The sequence below is a fragment of the Notolepis coatsorum genome (assembly GCF_963971535.1).
Source record: "Notolepis coatsorum genome assembly, chromosome: 4".
Lineage (NCBI taxonomy): Eukaryota > Metazoa > Chordata > Actinopteri > Aulopiformes > Paralepididae > Notolepis > Notolepis coatsorum.
In genome coordinates, this window is record NC_140168.1 from 72,956,293 (window position 1) to 72,976,535 (window position 20,243).

The 20,243-nt window shown below is 48.2% G+C and overlaps 1 protein-coding gene across 1 annotated transcript in view; it reads left to right on the top strand.

Annotated features, from left to right (window-relative positions):
* The window catches only part of bop1 (BOP1 ribosomal biogenesis factor), a 206,314-nt gene that overhangs the window by 146,559 nt on the left and 39,512 nt on the right, over positions 1–20,243 (top strand). The window contains exons 5-8 of the mRNA XM_084311977.1: positions 3–123; positions 335–496; positions 7,381–7,461; positions 7,940–8,009. Coding sequence (XP_084168103.1) covers positions 3–123; positions 335–496; positions 7,381–7,461; positions 7,940–8,009 — 434 coding nt within the window. The remainder of the gene's footprint in view (positions 1–2; positions 124–334; positions 497–7,380; positions 7,462–7,939; positions 8,010–20,243) is intronic.

Sequence of the window (20,243 nt, forward strand, 5' to 3'; positions counted from 1 at the left end):
AGCGAGGATCCCAACGCCATCCTGGGACGACATAAGATGCACGTCCCTGCGCCCAAGATGAGACTTCCTGGACACGAGGAGTCCTACAACCCACCTCCTGAATACATGCTCTCTGAGGAGGAGGTAAAGAGACGCACAGAAACACACAACATACATACACAACACACATACAGATACACATACATACACAACACACACGGATACACAACATACACGCACACAACATTTCCCAAAGGGGATCAATAAAGGAATATCTTATCTTATCTTAACACACACACATTCTATAAAGTCAAGTTGTCTCTATACTTTTCTTTTGATATGTTCTCATCTACAGCGTCTGGCCTGGGAGCAGCTGGACCCTCAGGACAGGAAGTTGTCATTCCTGCCCAAGAAGTACTCCTGTCTGCGCGCCGTTCCGTCCTTCTCCAGGTTCATCCACGAGCGCTTCGAGCGCTGCCTGGACCTCTACCTCTGCCCTCGTCAGAGGAAGATGAGGGTAGGACTAAAGCCAAATTCATACTTTCCACATCCATGTGTCCAATAAAGGCCCCCACATAGTCGGGCTACTGTATGCCATTTACGCCGAACGGACATCCGTGTTGCTCACTTGGTGTCACACAAAAAGTCTGCTCGGCGTGTTGGTTGACATCGACCTGCATAAAATGTGACACCGATCTGCATTTTACTCTGAACACTCACTCCGTGCCAAGAGAGAGTAGGGCAGGATCATGGTTAAATGGGTAGGATTGGTCCGGTAAAACTTTGGCAGGTAGATGACGCTAAATTTAGTTTTACTATCGCTAATTGTTATCGTTATTTCATCATCTGAAGAAACTTGAGAAGTTTGAATGGCTTTTCTAAATGAAGTGTGTAAAACTGCCAGTTTTATTTTGAAATCTTGGAAACGGAGATAACCTAGACTCGTTATTTTGACATCGGTGGACGACGAATATAGTAACGAATATAGTAAACTGGCACGAGAAATGTAGGAAATTGGTACGCGGTGGTACGCTCAACTATGAAACCTCAAACGACTGCGGATATGCCGCGCAGAGTCCGGTCCGCTCACAGTACGCCCGACTATGTGGGAGCCTTAAGGCCGGGTCCACTTTGGTCCAAGTGACATAAATGTCGTTGTGCGCAAGGGTCCACGCGGACCCCCAAACTGCACACAGCGCGGAATCGGTTACCGCACAGACTAAGTGCATGTTCCAAATCCTTCATTACTCTGAGACTCTGATGATCAGCCCTCCCAGTTTACAACAGAGAGATGCCAGAGTGAACCTCATAGTTGATATACCCAACCTATGCATTAAAAACCTTTCTTTCAGTGAATCCCTTGGTTACATCACTATTGTGCTGTCAGAACAGTCTTATATTTGTATTTAATCTGTTCGCTATTTCCCAGGTGGCTACACTGAAATGCACATGTGAAACTCAGTTGATAAATCTAGTGATCTATGCATGAAAACGAAAGGTTATGTAGATAACCTAGTTATGTTAGTATTGGCTGAGCGTCCCGCTCTGAGCCTTACGAGATACTCTGTGATACATATTGTATCTCCCACGAATAAAAAACACATGCACCCCACCTGTATGGGGCCCCGCCCCTAATGGTGGCCACCACCCATATAACCATGACCCTGGTCATGAAACACCCTTCCTCGCCAAAAACCCGTCCCAGGAAAAGATCCCTCAAGAGGGAACTCAGGGCGCGCAGAGCGGGACGCTCAGCCAATACTAACATAACTAGGTTATCTACATAACCTTTCGTTATGTGCCGTATTTGCTATCGCGTCCCGCTCTGAGCCTTACGAGATAATGGGGAAGAGCGGGCGCGAGACCCGACAGATGTACCCCCTGAGGACCCGTAAGCCCACATCAAGGGGTGCGGGGAGCCCTGTCACCCCATCCTTCCTAATGAAGGGGGGGCGCAGTCAACTCCACCCGAATGCGAACAAGAGAGAGCCAGAACCCCTTGAACACACCGTACAGGCGGAACCACGTGTGACCCAACACACTGTGGCCCAACCTACACACTCCTGCTACCCGACCAAAGAACGGGAAGCAGAAAAGGCCACAGACCCCAGAACCGCCTGGGAGACAGAACCCCCGGTCATGTCCATGAGGTAAAACCTTACAAAGGGGCCCGGTGAGGACCAAGAAGCCGCAGCACAGATGTCCTCCACCGAGGCCCCACCCAGGAGAGCGGCAGAGGCAGCCACCCCACGAGTGGAGTGCGCCCTGACGCCCCCAGGGGGATCCCGCCCAGCCAACGTGTAGCAGAGGGCAATACCCTCGCACAACCAATGGGACAGGCGCCGCGTCGACAGTGCCTTACCAGCACGATCCCCACCGTAACAGACAAAAAGCTGGTCGGAAACCCTGAAGTCCTGAGTACGGCTGAGGTAAATCCCCAAAGCACGGACTGGACATGACAGGTGAAGGCCCGCATCTAACTCACTAGTGTGAGGAGGAGGACGAAACGCCTGAACCACAATATCCCGGGAGCGGAAAGAACTCCGGATATTCTTAGGCACAAACGCAGGATTAGGTCGCAGAGTGGCACCGCAATCGGTCCGAAAAGACAGGCACTCTGGACGTACCGAGAGAGCACAGAGCTCACCCACGCGCTTAGCGGAAGTGACAGCCAGTAGGAACGCGGTCTTGAAAGACAGCCGTCCCAACGGCGCCTGCTCGAGCGGCTCAAACGGGGCCAAGGACAACCGACCGAGGACCAATTGAAGATCCCAAGTCGGAGCCAAGGAGCGTCGCACCGGCTTAACGCGTCGAGCGCCAAGCAGGAAACGCTTCACAAGAGGGTGGCTGAACAAAGCAGTCCCCTCAAAACCCTCATGACAGGAGGATATAGCAGCCGCATATACCCTCACTGTCGAAGCCGACAGCCTATCAAGAAGAGACTGGAGATAACCCAGAACAGCATCCAGGGGACAGGAGACTGGGTCCCAGCCCCCCCCCTTACACCAATCCTGGAACGCACGCCACCTGCCCGCGTAAACCGCGACAGTGGAGGGAGCAAGCGCACACCGGATGGTATCAACCACCGCGGGATCCATCCTCACCAGACTCACCCTCTCACCAGCCACACCACCAGGCGTTGACCCAACACCGGAGGCTGGAAAATCACTCCGTCGTGCTGCGAGAGGGCCGTCGCTGACCACGGAATGACCCAAGGAGGAGCGATCAGAAGCTGGATTAAGACCGGGAACCACACCGACGTGCCCCGGTCCGGCGCGACCAGGATCACCGTCCTGCGCTCCCTCCGTATCCGCTCCAACAGCTGACCCAACAGCTGCACAGGAGGGAAGGCGTACAGAAGCCCGGGCGGCCATGGAAAGGTCGAGAAGGCATCCACCCCCAAGGGGGGACGATCCGCTCGCCTGAGCGAGAACCACAAGGGGCACTTGTGAGAACGTCGGCACGCAAACAGATCTACTGATGCCACCCCGAACCGATCCCAAATCTGTTCGACTATGTCGGGGCGGAGTTCCCACTCGTCGTGACGAGGACCCGAGACATCACATCCGCCGCCACATTCTCCGTACCAGGAACGTGGAGCGCCCGCAGACTGCGCAGCCTGCGGGATGCCCATAGCCACAGCTCGCGCGCCACCCCGAGCAGGCGGGCGGAACGAGTCCCACCCTGCCTGTTGATATACGCCGCCGCCGTCACATTGTCCGTCCTGACCAAAACGTTTCTGCCCACCACCAGGTGGCCGAGCCGTTTGAGGACCAGGAGAACCGCCTTCAATTCCAACACATTGATATGCAGGACAGCCGGGTCGGCATGACCCGTCCAGCTGCCCCCCACAACATGGAACCGCAACGCCCCTCCCCAACCTGTGAGAGAGGCGTCGGTGAAAACCGTGACGTGGGAGCCCCTGCCGCCCATGAGGACCCCCGCGGAGAGGATACCCAGCCTCCCCCAGTAAGCGAGATCCCCCCATATCGACAAAGGAACCGTCAACCGTCTCCCTTTGCCCCACACCGGATCTATTCCCAAAGAGAGAAACCACCTCTGTATCCGCCTCATAAAAAGGAGGCCAAGAGGAACCACCGTGTGGGCCGCCGACATAAGGCCTAGCAGGCGCATCACCTGCCGCGCCGTAACCGTCCCTCCCGGACGGAAACCCCCGAGCGCGTGACGGAGAACCCTCCGACGCTGCTCCGAGAGGGTCGCAAGCATGGGCATCGACCTCAACGTCAAGCCCAAGTACTCCACCTGTTGACTGGGAAGAGGGGTACTCTTCTTCCAATTCACAGCAAAACCCAGGTCGGTGAGGAATTCCACCACCAGCCGAGTATGAGACCTGGCAACCTCCTCCGAACGGCTGAGAAGCAGAATGTCGTCGAGATAAAACAGGACCCGTATCCCCCGACGACGTAAAGGCCCCAGAGCAGCTGCCACGCACTTGGTGAATGTGCGGGGAGCCAGAGAATAACCGAACGGCATCCTCTGGTACTCGTACGCTACGCCCTGAAAAAGGAACCGTAGGAACTTCCTGTGAGGAGGGAAAATGGGTATGTGAAAATACGCATCCTTCAGGTCTATGGAGGTGAACCAGTCCCCCCTCCTGACAGCAAGCAGAAGGAGTCGGACGGTCAACATCCTGAACGGTCTCGCTACAATCAACCGATTGAACACGGACAGATTCAGTATAGGTCTGACCCCCCCAGTTCTCTTGGGCACCAGAAAATAAGGGGAGTAGACGCCTGACATTGCGTCCTCTCTCGGGACCACAACGACGGCCTGCTTCGCCAACAGAGATTGGATCTCGTCGGCCAGGGCTGTCACTGCGTCTGACCCTGACAACAGGGTCGGCACCAAACCTGAGAACGGAGGATGGGGCTGCGCAAATTGCAAAACCAGCCCCTCCTCTAACGTTCTCCTCATCCACTGATTCAAGGGACATTCCCGTCGCCATATGTGAACATAATCCCACAGTGGCCCCGCCGTCAACTGACGCTGGGCCGCAAGGAACAGCAGATAATTGGCCCGGTCCCCCCCGTCGTGCAAAGCAACCAAGGGAGGACCCCGACAGAAAGGGCCGGTTTGATACGGGAGGAGCGGTCACCAAGCTTGTGGACACACACTCACCCCCTGAACACCCCTCTAGCACACGCTGAGGAGACGTTCCGCAGCCAGACACGCAAGGCCTGAGGACCCCATGGACTCCTACACGCCGAAGCCCTGCAGTGATATTGCTACCACCCGAATCACGCCAGCCTCTCCTTTGCAGACCACTGCCGGTTTGACGGGAGTGGGAGGCAACAGCGCGACACCCCGCCTGGCGAGGGCGAAGCTGGGGTAACCCCTGCTGAGCTTTCAACAGAAGAGGCACCGAGTCCCCCTGCTGACCACTGAAACTAGTGACAGCTGTAACACCAGGTTCCACCCACCTACAACCTGCGGTGTAGGAACCACGCGACGACGGAACATTCTCACGGACAGACCCAGGCTCAGCCATCAACTGGGTGTCAGCCCCTGTCTCCATGAGAAGCGAAGAATGGGGCCGCATACGCTTCAAAGAAGGTTCGCGGCCCGCAGCCAAAGGAACACACTCAGAGCCCCGCTTCTGAGGGTAACAGAAAGCGGACTGAACGGGGAGCGGGCTGCTCGCGGCAAAATGACGACGGGGTGGTTTACCAACCCCGAAATCACCCAAAATGGCCGATCCCTCGGCCGCCAAGACTGTCGGCCTCGCGATACCCTGTCGATTCTCCAACCAGGGCACCACTGGCGGGGGAAACATGGCCGCCTGTCGAGGACCTCGCCACAGTCGTTGACGAGATCGTGCTCCCACCTCTGGCTGCACAGCGTGAGGCGGTGTAGGACCCGAATCAAAAACCGCCTGCGCCTCCACAGAACGCCCAAAAAGACTATCTGTGGAAAAAGGAGTCGTGAGGAGAGAAAACCTATCCTCTTCCCCAAGAGGAGACTGCTCCAACCAAAGATGCCTAACAACCAAGGTCGATAGCATCCGAATCCTCCCCGCAGTTATAGCTTGCGACTGAGTCAAGATCTCTATAACACCACAAACATGAATCATATTCACAGTGTCGGTCGGACCCAAAGACCTACAACCCGACGCCATCTTGGATAGGAAAGTAGCCAGCTGAGCCACAACACTGGCCGCCGCTAAATGCCATCCTGCAGCAGTATACCACTCATTCGTCCATACTGCCACCCTCCGAGCCGACATGCTATCAAGCAACGGCCGGGCGGAACGTCGTTCATCCCCGCCTGGGCACAAACAAGAAGCTACCTGGCTACTTAGCCAAGGCACCCCCGGGCTGCACCCCGTCGTCAGCCCCTTCACCCGTAAAAAAGGTAAATAGAGCTCAGCGAACCTCCCCCCACCCACCACCGACTGACCTTCATCAATGAAGCTGGCAAGAGGAGGGAAAAGCGGAAACCCGCGGCGGGGATTATTAGACATTCCAGCGTCAACATCAGCGTCAGCAGAAAAAGCAGCAGTAGCATTAGCATTAGCAAAAGCATCAGCATTAGCGTCAACAGCATGTTCCAGGATCGCCAAGACATCGCCCACTACAGTGGAACGATCGCCAAGCCGCCCCGGCCCTGGTGCCGAAACATACTCCACAGCACGACCAACACCGACATCGACGCCTACCGACACAGACCTCACCTTTGTACAAGCCGACCCGTTAGCCAAACCTTGTACGCTGCCCCTCGGTCCGTCGCCGTCAGCCGAGGAACCACCAGCACAGGTCTCATGCGTCGCCGAAACAAGTTCCGGAGAATCCAGGGAAAAACAACTCTCCGGTAAACCCTCAACATTATTAATCTTCCTAAATCTTTTCATTCCGCTAGCTCGTATAGTGCACGCATCCAATACGCTGGGACGAAAACAGAGGAAGGGTGTTTCATGACCAGGGTCATGGTTATATGGGTGGTGGCCACCATTAGGGGCGGGGCCCCATACAGGTGGGGTGCATGTGTTTTTTATTCGTGGGAGATACAATATGTATCACAGAGTATCTCGTAAGGCTCAGAGCGGGACGCGATAGCAAATACGGCACATAACAATCGTTTTTTTCAGCAAATCTCTTTGCTATTACAGATTGTGTAAGTCAGAAAAAATTATTGTGAACCCTTTAGGTGGAAAAAGAGAAGGTTTACTGTGATATTTTCAAATATAGTGGTATTCTAATATCTTTATAATGTGCCTGTGTCAGTCTAATATTAGCTGATATTAGATGACCACGTAACTTCAGCACTATGAACACAAACAATAAATATAATGTTATAATAATAACATTCAGGAGCACTGAATGCATTAAGTCATAACCTGGTGTGTTTGTGTCTCTCTCTGTCTCTCTCTGTCTCTGTCTCTAGGTGAATGTGAATCCAGAGGATTTAATCCCTAAGCTTCCTAAACCCAGAGACCTCCAGCCCTTCCCTACCGTACAGTCACTGGTAGGACACACACACACACACAACTGGTTCTTGCTGTAGCTGTCGGTGATGAAACGCTGACATGGAGCTGTTGAAAACCTGCTCTGTGGTCTTAGTTTAAAGGGATAGTTCAGATTTTTGGACATTAGGTTTGTACGAAATACTTGCTAGTAGTATAGTGGTTGCAGTGCCATTAGGTAGGCAGGTTCTATTGGATGAGACAATGTGAGCAGAGAAGTTCAGCCGGTCGTCAAGGACCTGCAGCCATTTAAGATTATCCATTTAGGAACATTCTAGTCCAAAATAGAAGTTTGAGATGAGGTTAAAGTAGCATGTCTTCTTAGTTTTGACAGTGTCACGGTATTTGATTATATCGTTTTCCAGTACAAATTACAATGTGATAGACGCATTTATCTTGTAATACAATTGCCATGGTGCTTTATCATTCAAAGTTGTCTATTTTCTCTCTCTCTCTCTCTCTCTCTCTCTCTCTCTATAGGTGTATCGAGGTCATACCAGTCTGGTTCGGTCCATCAGTGTGTCTCCTACAGGCCAGTGGCTGGTCTCAGGTATATATATAATAATATATAATAACCTAATAAAGGGGTTGAGTCTAGACATATATTGGAACATTCTGTAGACTTGGTGTGAGACTTTGGGGGGATAGTCCACAAGACCTATTTCCTGCTCACCAATGATGTTGACGACCGGTGGAGTCCTTTCTCAGCACAACCCATCTGTTCTTCCCATCTGGACACCCGGAGCTCCAGCTAGTTAGCCACAAACGAATGCAAAGTAAATGGGGCCAAGCTCCCATCTACACGTTTATTTGAAGGTAACTGAAACCCCCTCCAAAATGCACACAAAATAGATTTCAGTTAGTTTCAATCAGCTTATACAAATGGGAGCCTGGTCCCATTTACTTTGCATTAGTTTGTGGCTAACTAAGCAGAGCTGCAGGTATCCAAGGTGAAGAACAGCATGGATTGTGCTGAGAAAGGACTCTACTACCGACATCACTGGTAAGTAGGGCTGTCCCCGACTAAGGATTTGGATGGTCCACTATGATTGGCTCAAATTTTTCTGTTAGTCGACTATTGGTCGACAAAAGAAAATATATATATATATATTCAAAAAAAAAAAAAAAATTCCATTTGGGCTGTAGGGGGTGCTTAATGTCTGAAGGAGTCGACTGAAGGCTTCTTGTCCTCTGCAAAAGCATGCAATTGGTCCACTGATGGATACATCTTGATATTTGTCTAGTCTAGTGTGTTCATTAGATGGGTGAAATCCTCTTTCAGTGCTTCTGTGCCTGTTTTTGTAGGCAGTTAGCCTCTGGTATGCGTGCCATTAGCGTTAGCCACGCTTCTAGGCCTCTTTTCTTTTGGAAGGAATGATAAAAAAAAATTATATTTTCTTTTTCTTTTTCTTTTTTTATATTCGACTAAGAGGTTGGCCAGTCGACTAGGGCTCCTTTCGACCGATTAGTCGACTAATCGACTAATAGGGGTCAGCCCTACTGGTAAGTCAAAAATATGTCTAGGGTTAAAAGATTGTGATCTCTTTAACACTTTGGATGCCACGCCGTGTTTTCCTTTTTACCCCCTTGATGCCCAAACCCACTCCAATGTTAACTTAATATCGCCTAATCTATGTTTTAAATTATGGCTATGTGTCTAATCTGCGCGTCGCTTATCAAAGACCCATTTTCCTATGATGATAATCGTCTTTTACTGGAATATTCCAGAACGTTGTCATTTGTCGGCCTATTTATGAATCGTTTTCAAATAAACGCTGGATGATCGATAGTATATGTGTGCGCACGCACGCTCGTTCCGGGCGCTGATAATCGCTGCTCTTATTTCCTGATGGCTTTTACAGTCAAAATAGCTATATCACATATAGTGGAAACGCTTATATCTCCATGAAAACGAGTCTGATTATCCTAAGACTGATAACATAGATTCGTTACCTGAGGTCAGATGGTATCCAAATGGTTTATTCCAATTTCCGATCGCCATTCGAAAAAATCGATAATTGTATTGATCCACCGTGTGTACAGTAGAACACATATTCGCCGTGGCACCAAGGTTCCAGAATGAACTCTGGTAGACCCCGGTTACATCAGTGAGAAGTAAAATGTGGAGTCAGAAATCCGTTCTCCCATTCACTTTCATTGAGTCCAATCCAAAAGGGTGATTTACCATCTGGGAGACGATAGGGGGCGCTTTTTTCACATCTGAGCGCCGGCGGTGCCTGGATATCCAACGGTAGGCTCGCTTGATGCAATATGATTTCAGATCGCTAATAAAAAAATAATAATAAAAAAAAAACGAGAAATGGGCATTCAACGGTCGTATGGTAACTCTGCGGCGTTGAAGGCGGAACGCGGCGGTGAACCACAGCAGCCTCGTTGCCGCGTCCTGGGGCTGCCGCGGGGCGTGGCCGCGGCGGGTCACGTGCCTGTCGGGGCCAATCAGGCCTACCCCGGAAATAGGAACGGTTGCGGAACTGGTTCAGGCGGTCGGAGGGTAAACCCGAGAAATCTCGGTCGTGGCATCCAAATGTTAATATGGTCTTAACCTCTTAACAAGCGGGCAGAAAAGTGGCCATTTTATTATTTGAACTTGAGGACTGCATTTATTTCCAAACCAAAATACTATACTTTATACTTATAGCACATGCATGAGCCTGGTTTATTTTGAAAGACAACACAGAAAATTCACCGTTAGTGTGAATGAAATAAGAGTAACATACGTCTGAACTTGAGTTGTAGAAAAACCTGTCTTTCTGTAGTAGTTGCAATATCCAAAAATATATATCCAAAACAATTGGTATGGCTGGAAAAACACGCTGGGTCCATAGCCTGAAGTCTTATGTAGTAGGTGTCCAAATTTAATAAAAATCCATTCAGAAATGACTGAGTGATTAGGAGTGATTTTGATAAACTGGAGGGGGGGGGGATCTCTCCAAGTTTCAGTTTTCTCATTGACTCCAATGCATTCAGCGTTTTTTCTCTTCCTTTTTTCGCTCATGACTTTTCACCTAGATCCCTGATTCGCTCATCCCTAATTGGGGTATCATTGGAAAGCCACATTCATTGGCTACAACCCTGTCCAATAATTTTCGAGATCGCCAAATGATTAACGGAGCTAGAGCCTCGGGAGTCGGGGGTGGAAATCTGACTCTGCCATGTACTTTGGCGCACGCCTCACATATCAGGATGTAACTCGAGAACTGCTGAACGGTTTTGTCGCCTGAAACAGCAATCGACGGGCAACAAATAGGGCTTTAATTCTAGTTATATATAGGGATGGGAATCGAAAACCGGTTCCCTAATTGGTCGATGCCTGGAACCGTGTGGCTCCCGTGACTTTCGATTCCCTTATCGCTGCCAGGTTTTTCCTACAGTTGCGCAATAACGTTAGCATGTAGCCATGGCAGACTCTATTTGATTCCTTAAGGGCTCGAAATTGCCTGGGTTTTGGTAATATGCTCCCGAAATGCTCCCGCTGTTTGGCTACTTCTATGTGCAGTGAAAACTACTTGAATGCTTTAGAACCTAGTCATTGATTTAGTTCAGGGTGAGCTCAAATTAGCCGCGGAGCTAACGCTAGCTAACGTGTGCTAACGCTATTTAATCAAGCTCACAAAGAGAGATAAACAGCCGACAGCGGATAGTACAGGTACAAATACAATAAAACAGCAGGTGGGGGCTGTTGTGTAAACCTTGTACTCTTTAGTTCACATATAATAAGAGACGGAGTGTTTGTTTACTAGTCTGTACTCTGTAAGCCAGGAAGTACGGTGGTGCAACATACAAATGTGTCCGTGTAGCAACACAAGCCAATACCTTATAGGACAGGGGCCCGGGGAGGGAGGTGTGTGTGTGTGTGTGTGGGTGTGGGTGTGGGTGTGGGTGGGTGTGTGTGTGACAGAAGTCAGAGGAATAACGACCTGTTATTCAATAGATTAAATTAGTTTAAGAATAAAAAAAAAAAACATTTTAAGAGAATCTCATACATTATTTTATTTAAGTGTAGGCTATAGTTAATGTTTTATTTTTTACAGTTTTTGTATTTTTCTGACATGGGGGCTCAACAATAAATGACAATCAGAAATGTCAAGTTGCATGTTGTTATTCTAACCAGCTTAGACCCCTACGCTCTGCATCTTCTGGCCGCCTCAGACCTACTCCTATCCAAGCTCCGGGAGGGTCATCAAAGAGAAGTCGCCTATTCTCAGTCCTTGCCCCACAATGGTGGAATGAACTACCCAGTGGTACCCACCCCAGTTAGGACAGCCGAATCACGTCCAATCTTTCGCCGTCGACTAAAGACGCACTTCTTCAACCATTATCTGAATACAAAAAAAAATATCTAACCCTAACTAACCGTACTGTCATGCACTCCTAATAAACTAACCTACACTGTAGCACTCAACACTTTGATGAACATTGTTGCTCAGCTGATAGAGTTGTGCCCTTCCTGATGGCTTGTCGTACAGAACTTGTAAGTCGCTTTGGATAAAAGCGTCAGCTAAATGACTAAATGTAAATGTAGTTCTGTTGCATTTCCAATTTATTTATTTAAATTATAAATTGATCAGGTATCGATAAGGGAATCGATAAAGAATTGAATCGATAAGCAGAATCGATAATGGAATCGTATCGATAAAATCCTATCAATTCCCATCCCTAGTTATATATTGTATTAAGAAATATGCACACCGGGGAGCTCCAGTAGCTCACCACGTACCGCGAGTGCTATTTCAGCGCCGTGGACAACCGTGCTCGTCATGGATCTGGGGCTGAGCGCGTTCGAATCCCGGACGGCAGCCGTGCCTTTCCCAGAGTGTCTTCCCCCCCATCTGAACCCTTTCAGCCTGCTTCTGTCGGTCGAACTTGACCAAGTATGAATGCGATGAAAAAGCGATAAACGCTAAAAGAACCAGCTGACTGGTCAAAGTTTAAAAAAAAAATGCACACCCGAGCCGCTAGAGGTAGCCAAATTGGCGCGTCGCACCGGTGGGCAAATCGTCCTCAAGAGGGCCCACATGTGGGCCGTCGCATGTTAAGAGGTTGTATAAAACATCTGCTTAGAGGCTGCTTGGCTTTCAAGGTGCCTTTTGTGGGATTTCAATGGAGAGTTTAAATGATTCATCTTATTTGGTGACACTTGATTTTGAAGGGAACAAAGCAGTCTTGATATTAGAGGTAGATAAATAATAAAGAGATTGTTAGAAAGCTGATATTAGTAGATAAATAATAAAGAGATTGTTAGAAAGCTGATATTAGTAGATACATAATAAAGAGATTGTTAGAAAGCTGATATTAGTAGATACATAATAGAGATAGTTAGAAAGCTGATATTAGTAGATACATAATAGAGATTGTTAGAAAACTGATATTAGTAGAGACATAATAGAGTTAGAAAACTGATATTAGTAGATACATAATAAAGATATTGTTAGAAAGCTGATATTAGTAGAGAAGTAATAAGTGATTATTATTAGTAAGCTGATACAAGTAGAGAAATAATACAGATATTGTTAGAAAGATGATAATAGTATACACAATAAAGAGATTGTTAGAAAGCTGATGTTAGGAGCACAAATGAGGCAAAAAGAAGGAGATGGAGACAGAAGACGGAGGAGAAAATATAGGAATGAGGTCATTGAAGCAACAAAGGAGGGAGAGAATGACAAAAGAAATGAAAACAGTGTGTGTGTGTGTGTGTGTGTGTGTGTGTGTGTGTGTGTGTGTGTGTGTGTGTGTGTCTGTTAGTAATTAGCAGCAACACATCATGTCATTGCGGGTTGTATTAAAGAGCATCTATAAAGGCTGTGTGTGAAACCAGTCTACTAGCAGCTGTTCTGTTAAGCTAGCTGGTAAAAGCACAGTAACACTGGTACACACCTTCTCACTATACCTCCTTCTCACTACACCTCATCATCACTACACCTCATCATCACTACACCTCCTTCTCACTACACTTCATCATCACTATACCTCCTTCTCACTACACCTCATCATCAGCGTAGGTGGATGGCGTAAATGTCTTCTTTAGAGCGAATGTCTTTCTTTTCGTTCTTAAAGGGCATTGTCTCTAGGGTCCATAGCCTCTCGACATGCTGCAGGAGAGTGGTGTCTTCTTCTGTCGTTCGGGAGTGGAAGCAGCTAGTGGCTGCGGTTCGGTTGAGAGATTTAGCGAGGGGGCCTTGTAATGTCCATCCTAAGCGGGTCTCGACGGCTGCAGGACAGCCTCGGGGACCGGTATGGACCCGGTCAATCGGGACTATGAGTTCTGCATGGTCGGAGCCTATCAACAGGGTCGGGGTAGCGCCGTTTATGAGCGGGATAGGTAATTGGCGCAGGTGCACATATTTATCCATCAACTTGGTGACAGGGTAGGTGTACTGCGAGAGTCCTATTTCTTGGCTGGTGAAAGCATTTGTGATCTTGTACTGTCGCTCTGGCTGCCCGTTGGCTGCGATAGTGAAGGAGACATTCTCGCCCTTTATCGTCTTCAAATCTCTTATTGTCCGAATCGTCATTTCGTTCTTGCTCCCCCGCAGTCCCAGTTGAGTCGCAGCGGAGGCGAGCAGAAGGGTCTTCTCTGACCCGTCATCAAGGACGGCGTAAGTGTCCATGACTTTATCCTGGTAGCTCAATGTCACACAGACTACCTTTAAGAGCACTTGAGCTCCGTTGCTGCTGGCGGGATCAATGTACATGACACTTGCCTTGGTGCCGCTCCGTGGTGCAGGTGTAGGCCGTCTTCCGTTACTATCGTGTAGTATATCTAGATGGGCTCCATCGCACCGGCTGCACCTTTTCTTTAGGCGGCATTCGGCTGCCATGTGGGGCCGCGCACATCGATAACAGCGCCGGTTGGACTTTATCCATTGGCTCACTTCTTCTGCATTCATCTTTGTGAATGTGTCACATTGTGACAGCCAGTGTTCTTTCTCACAGTAGGGACACGCTATCTTCCACTTCTCCTTCCTCGAGGGGGTGCTGTGACTCTTACTGCTCGGTACTGACTCTGATTGGTGCATGACAGTCACCGATCTTCTTCCATCATTTATTCTCCTGGGTCCCTCTCTGGAGCTTGGCGTGCTCCGCCCGAAGGTGTCCAGTCGTAAGCTGCTGACCTCTCTCGCCAGGAAGTCGGCCAGATCAAGGAGGGATGGCTCGGGGCCGTCGGGATCTCGGTAGTCCCTCTGCCGCCGAAAGCGCTCCTGTCTTGCGGGTGGCAGCTTCTCCAAAATCCTCTCAACGTTAGAGTTGGCGTACAGCTCATGCCTGCCCTTCTCCCGTTGAGCTCCCAGCATCCCCACCAGGGACTGCACTTTGATTGACAGGTCATCTAGTGAGCGATTGTCTGTGGCTGGGGGTAGGCGGTCAATATGCCTTATCTCCTGGATTACGTAATCCCATATACGTCCATATCTTTGATCCAGCGCTGCAAGGGCCGCTGTGTATGGGGTCGAGGAGGTAGCATAGGCTAGCGCTATATTGTGTGCTCGCTGTACTTTCAGGTGCTTCAATAATATTGCATACTTGTGGCGTTCATCAATGACATCCGCCAGCATTGTCTCTAAGCACATCCGGAGCTCCGTGTACTGTGCTCGACTCTCATAGACGAAGTCTGGGATTGATGGCGTGGCGTTGTATGACGTCGTGGATGGCGAATACATCGGCGAGCGTTGGGGGAGAGACCTCCTGGGCGAGTCCCCTCTTGCGCCTCGCTGTGGGCCGGTACTGGCAGGGTACCATGGCCCGCTGGTCCAGGTACTGTTCCTCGGGGCTGGTCGTGCGTCGTGCTCACCCGTAAATAGAGTCGGGGGTCTGTAGCGCAGCGCCACGGGGGTATAGCCTGGACTGTATGGGACCTCCTGGTCCGGTGGAGTACTGTGCTGTCGTCGGGCTTGGTTCTCCTCTTCTCCCTCTTCTTCTTCTATCAAATCTTCCAGATCTTGTAATCGTTTATTTAGCTTCTCCGCAGTGTAGGCCGCTCCTTCCTTGTAGCTGGGTCTCGCTTGGACCGGTATGGGAAGGGGGTCTGCGGGGGGTCTAGACTCGGTCTGTTGGTCAAGTTCAGGGTCGCTTGCTCGTTGCGGTGACGCTGCTCTTGACTGCTGTCTCGACGAGTTCCTTGAGCCCCTGGCGGAGGGAGAGGGAGTTGTCCTTTTGATCAGCTGCTCTATTAGTTGCGCTTGTAGTCTGTCGCGCTCTGTGTCTCTTTGGGCACCGGCAGCGGTGCGCTGGGCGTCGGCGCGGTCTCTTGCCATATTCTCTTCCATCTGGAAGCGTCTCATCTCCAGACTTGTGCGCTGTTCTTCGCTCCGTTGCTGTGCTTGGAGGTGTTCGCGCTCGCTGGTCGCCTGGGCTTGGAGACGTTCGCGCTCGCTAAGCGTCTGTGCTTGGAGCCGATCGCGTTCGGTAGAGGCTGTCAGGCTGACGAGGAACGCCTGTTGTAGTATCCTCTCCGCTTCGCTGGGGGAAGGCGGTAGTGGAGGTGAGCCGCTCCTGCGTGAACCGCTCCTGGGGGTACTCGTTGGGGAGTCCTGGAGCTCTAGTTCCTCGGCGCTCTCCTCTTCTTCTTCCGTGCAGAGTTCTCTCTCTGTAGGGTTGTCTTCCTCCCGGGGCGTGTCGGGGACTACTTCTTTAGTAGTGGCGGGGGGTAAAGGCATGTCAATTCCCTCCTGGTCTCCACCGTGGGCTTGGTCAGTTACATTAGGACCTACTAGGGCCTCTGTGGTCGGGGAAACCTGGTCGTTAAGGTCAGACATAATTTTACTTTCTACTTTTACTACGTTTACCGTTTGTCGAAGGCTAGGTAGTTGACTGACAGTGTAAGCCTCTAAGTACTGAGGTGTCTCGTCTGCGCCGCGGGCGTTCTAGGTTAGGAGGATCGTTTCGTGGAGTGTTCATCATAGGCCATTTCGATATTAATAACACTATATTAATATTACACTAGTTACCATCCGGCTCGAAGGACCAATTGTAGCTGAGGGGTACAATTCCCTGACTGTATTGTTAGATATGATATTTAATACCACTACCTCATGTACTTTAACTTCTGGCCACCCAGTACAAGATATAAGTATGATGAACACTTTCCCACCTGATGAAACGAACCAACACAAATGGACCAAATCGAATATTTAATACAGCAAAGGGTGTACACAATATTCACTTAATTACATTTATGATTTGAAATGTTAAGTATGCACTTTTATGGCAAATGAGTATTTGTAGGTAAATCAACATTGAATGTCCAATCTCTGGTTGCGCAGGGAGTAAGTATACAACCTGGAATATTTAGGAAACGATAGCGATAGTACTTAAATAATTATAGCTGGATACACTAAGGGGGGGGGGGGGGTCCCGCTGGTTGTAAGACAGTAGGAGGGGGGGGTTAGAGAAGTCGCTGGCGGTATCCCATCTGGCCGACGGTGTCTTGGGAGAATCCAAAGTCTTAGACCCAGTGCCCACAGAACCTCGGGCCGCAGACGAATACAGCTGGACCCTCTGTGGAACGGTATCTGCCGGTCCACAACGGAGAGACGTGGTGCGACCTCACGTGTAGAGCGCCGCCTCACCTGTAGTCCTCTCCGGGGGGTAATTCCAACACTCGACAGTGTTGGCCTTTATCCATGGAATAATCAAAGCACATAAAGCATAATCCAAGAGCCGTGGAAGGCTCGCCGTCGTCGGGTAGAGTAATCCAATATACAGGTCCAGTCGCTCTTGACCCGGAGCTCCTCGGATGCAATCACCACTAGGGGTCTGACCAGCCTGGATAAGCGTCCAGATAACGTCAGGAACGATGGGGGTACTGATAACTGTAGGACTCGAACCGAACGATGCACCATACATAAATAGACTATTATTAGCTTAATAGAATACGTCCAACTCGACGGTATGGTGCCAAACTATGACCATTCAACTATTAATCTACACGATGTCTCAATGCCTATTCTGGGCCAAGTAGCCCCTACTACACCGCACGTGCTTCGTGGGGAGGCTTTTGCGTCTGTCACTCTGTTGGAGGGTAAAGAACTGGACTAAAAGAAAGTTCTACTTTACGAGCGTCATATATATATGCGCTATGAACAAATAGTACCACACGTATTTCGCCCGGCATATTACTGCGCGGAACCGGGGGCTGCCTCGACATGTTAGGCGGCACGATTGAACTTGAACCTAGGGGTATGGCAACCTGGCGCCAGGTTCTAGTCCAATGGTAGAATGAAACTATTATGGGCTGTTTAGTAGAAACGGGGATATTCAATGCATATTGTACAAGGAATATACAGGGGATATCAAACGATATACAAATACAATTAAATATATATATATAAATAAATATACATATTCGGTTTAATCTGATCCTTCACAACACATGCAATACATAAATAAATATGAATCTCCATATATGAAATATAACATTTAGATAAGGTGCTACTGAGATGTTTTGGTGAGTTCTTTGTTTTTTTGTGGAAGTTGCCCTTCTTAAAAATGCATGAACATTCACTGATAATTGGTCTGTAGTGGAGTCTACAAGGTCTACATTGCCGGACCATGTAGAATCCGGACCTTGTAGACTGACATAATTCTGTGCATAGTTTAGTCTACACAGGCCATATTTCAAATAATCAAAATCTTACTTCATTCATCTTTTGTATTTTATTTTTTTATAATTTTTTAAACAAACACATAAACAAACATGACAACACACGATAAGATATACAAGCATTAGTTGTCAGTGCACATCCAATGAAATCACATTTTAGTTAATTGTCTTATATAGGATATACCCCTAATACCTGTTATCTAAAAACCTACACACATATGCTCCAGCTCGTACCCCCCCCCCCCCTTCCGGACCCCCCATTGGATAATCCATCCATTTTCCCTCGCTCCTAACCAGACATTACCATTATATGCTAGCTTTTATTTTCTCCACCACTTCTAACATGTCATTTTGGATTCATTGAGACCCAAAATTCTTGCTGTAGATATTTCTTGATGGATCACATCGAGATATGTAATAATCCAGACCTTTCGGCAAATTTTTTCCGGTTGGAACCATCGTGATGCTATCAGCTTTTTAGCCGATTACTTCATTCATCTTAAACATTCTTGATTTGGGGGATTGGTAGTTCCCATGAAATCTGAAGTTGTTCAAACGACAACAGCGATCCACCTTGAATTAAATCACACAGCCGAGTGAAACCTTGTTGGATGCGTCACAGTCACGAAAGGGGCTACTTAATTCATTAATCCAACCCACTTTATTTATAGAGCACATTTAAAAACAACAAAGTTTACGAAAGTGCTGTACAAGTCCCACAACATAAGATATAAAAAAAAATATATAAAAAAAAAAAATATTAAATTTTCTTTTTTTTTTCTCTCGAAGCTTCGAATTAAAATCGAAGCTCGGCCCCGAAGCTTCGATTGCCAAAAAAAGCTTCAAAGGTCAGCCCTAACAATAACTCCTCATCACTACACCTCCTCACAATAACTCCTCATCACTACACCTCATTACACCTCCTCCTCACAAGAACTCCTCACTACACCTCCTCCCTTTTCCCACAGCAGTGGTATTCAGTGTGTGTCCTTAGAGCTGCTGCTATCCTGTTCCTACTTGACTTCAGTGTTTGAGTTCATGGTCTCTGTGAACGGCAGGCCGTTCCTAGTTCTAAAAGAACGAAGTGTGTTCTGTCGCCATAGCAACACCAATCACTGCAGTGCTGTCTCTGCAACAACACCCCCAAAATGTGGAGAAGTGCTCAGATCCTGAATGGACCTAACACACACAGACCCAAAGTGATGCACTCTGCACGCTCTGCAGAAAGTATAAATTACATGTTAGAGTTGAACTCTTGTCTGAGCTGCTTTTTAATCTTGTGCCTTAAAGGCTGTCTTGAAAGGAAGATAAATTCGTACTCTGATTAATTCTGACTGGACCGAGACGTTAGCATGTTTTGTTTGACACAATGGTAAAACCTTCCAGAAAGAAAGTGACTCATAACAGGTTAGCATGGTGTTTTAGTCAGATGCCTTTAAAACAGCAGTTGTAAAGCCATTACTAAAAAAACCTAACTTGGATAGTAATGAAATGGCAAATTATCGTCCAATATCCAACCTACCATTCATTAGCAAAGTACTTGAAAAGATAGTTTCAGTTCAAATAAATTCCTTGCTTGAAGAAAACAACATCTTAGAAGAATTTCAGTCGGGATTCAGAAAATATCATAGCACTGAAACTGCCCTCACCAAAATAATCAGTGACCTCAGGCTAAACTCTGACGAGAATAAGATCTCCATCCTTGTCCTACTAGATCTCAGTGCAGCATTTGATACAATCGATCACGATATTCTAATCGATCGTCTTGAAAACCTTGTCGGTTTCTCAGAACATGTATAAGCTGGTTCAAAACATACATCAGAGGGAGGAAATTCTATGTTAGACTAGGAGAGCACATGTCTGATATATACGACAACAACTATGGAGTTGCACAAGGGAGTTGCTTAGGTCCTTTACTCTTCTCCCTTTACATGTTACCGCTGGGTGATATCATCAGAGAACATAATGTAGATTTCCATAGCTATGCGGATGATACACAACTGTACATATCTGCTGAACCAAATGATACAGCGATCAGCTCCATTACAGACTGCTTACTGGCAATAAATAAATGGATGAGTAAGAACTTCCTGAAACTAAATGAGAACAAAACTGAAATTCTAATTATCGGCCCCAAAACTAAAAAAGAAACGTTAATAA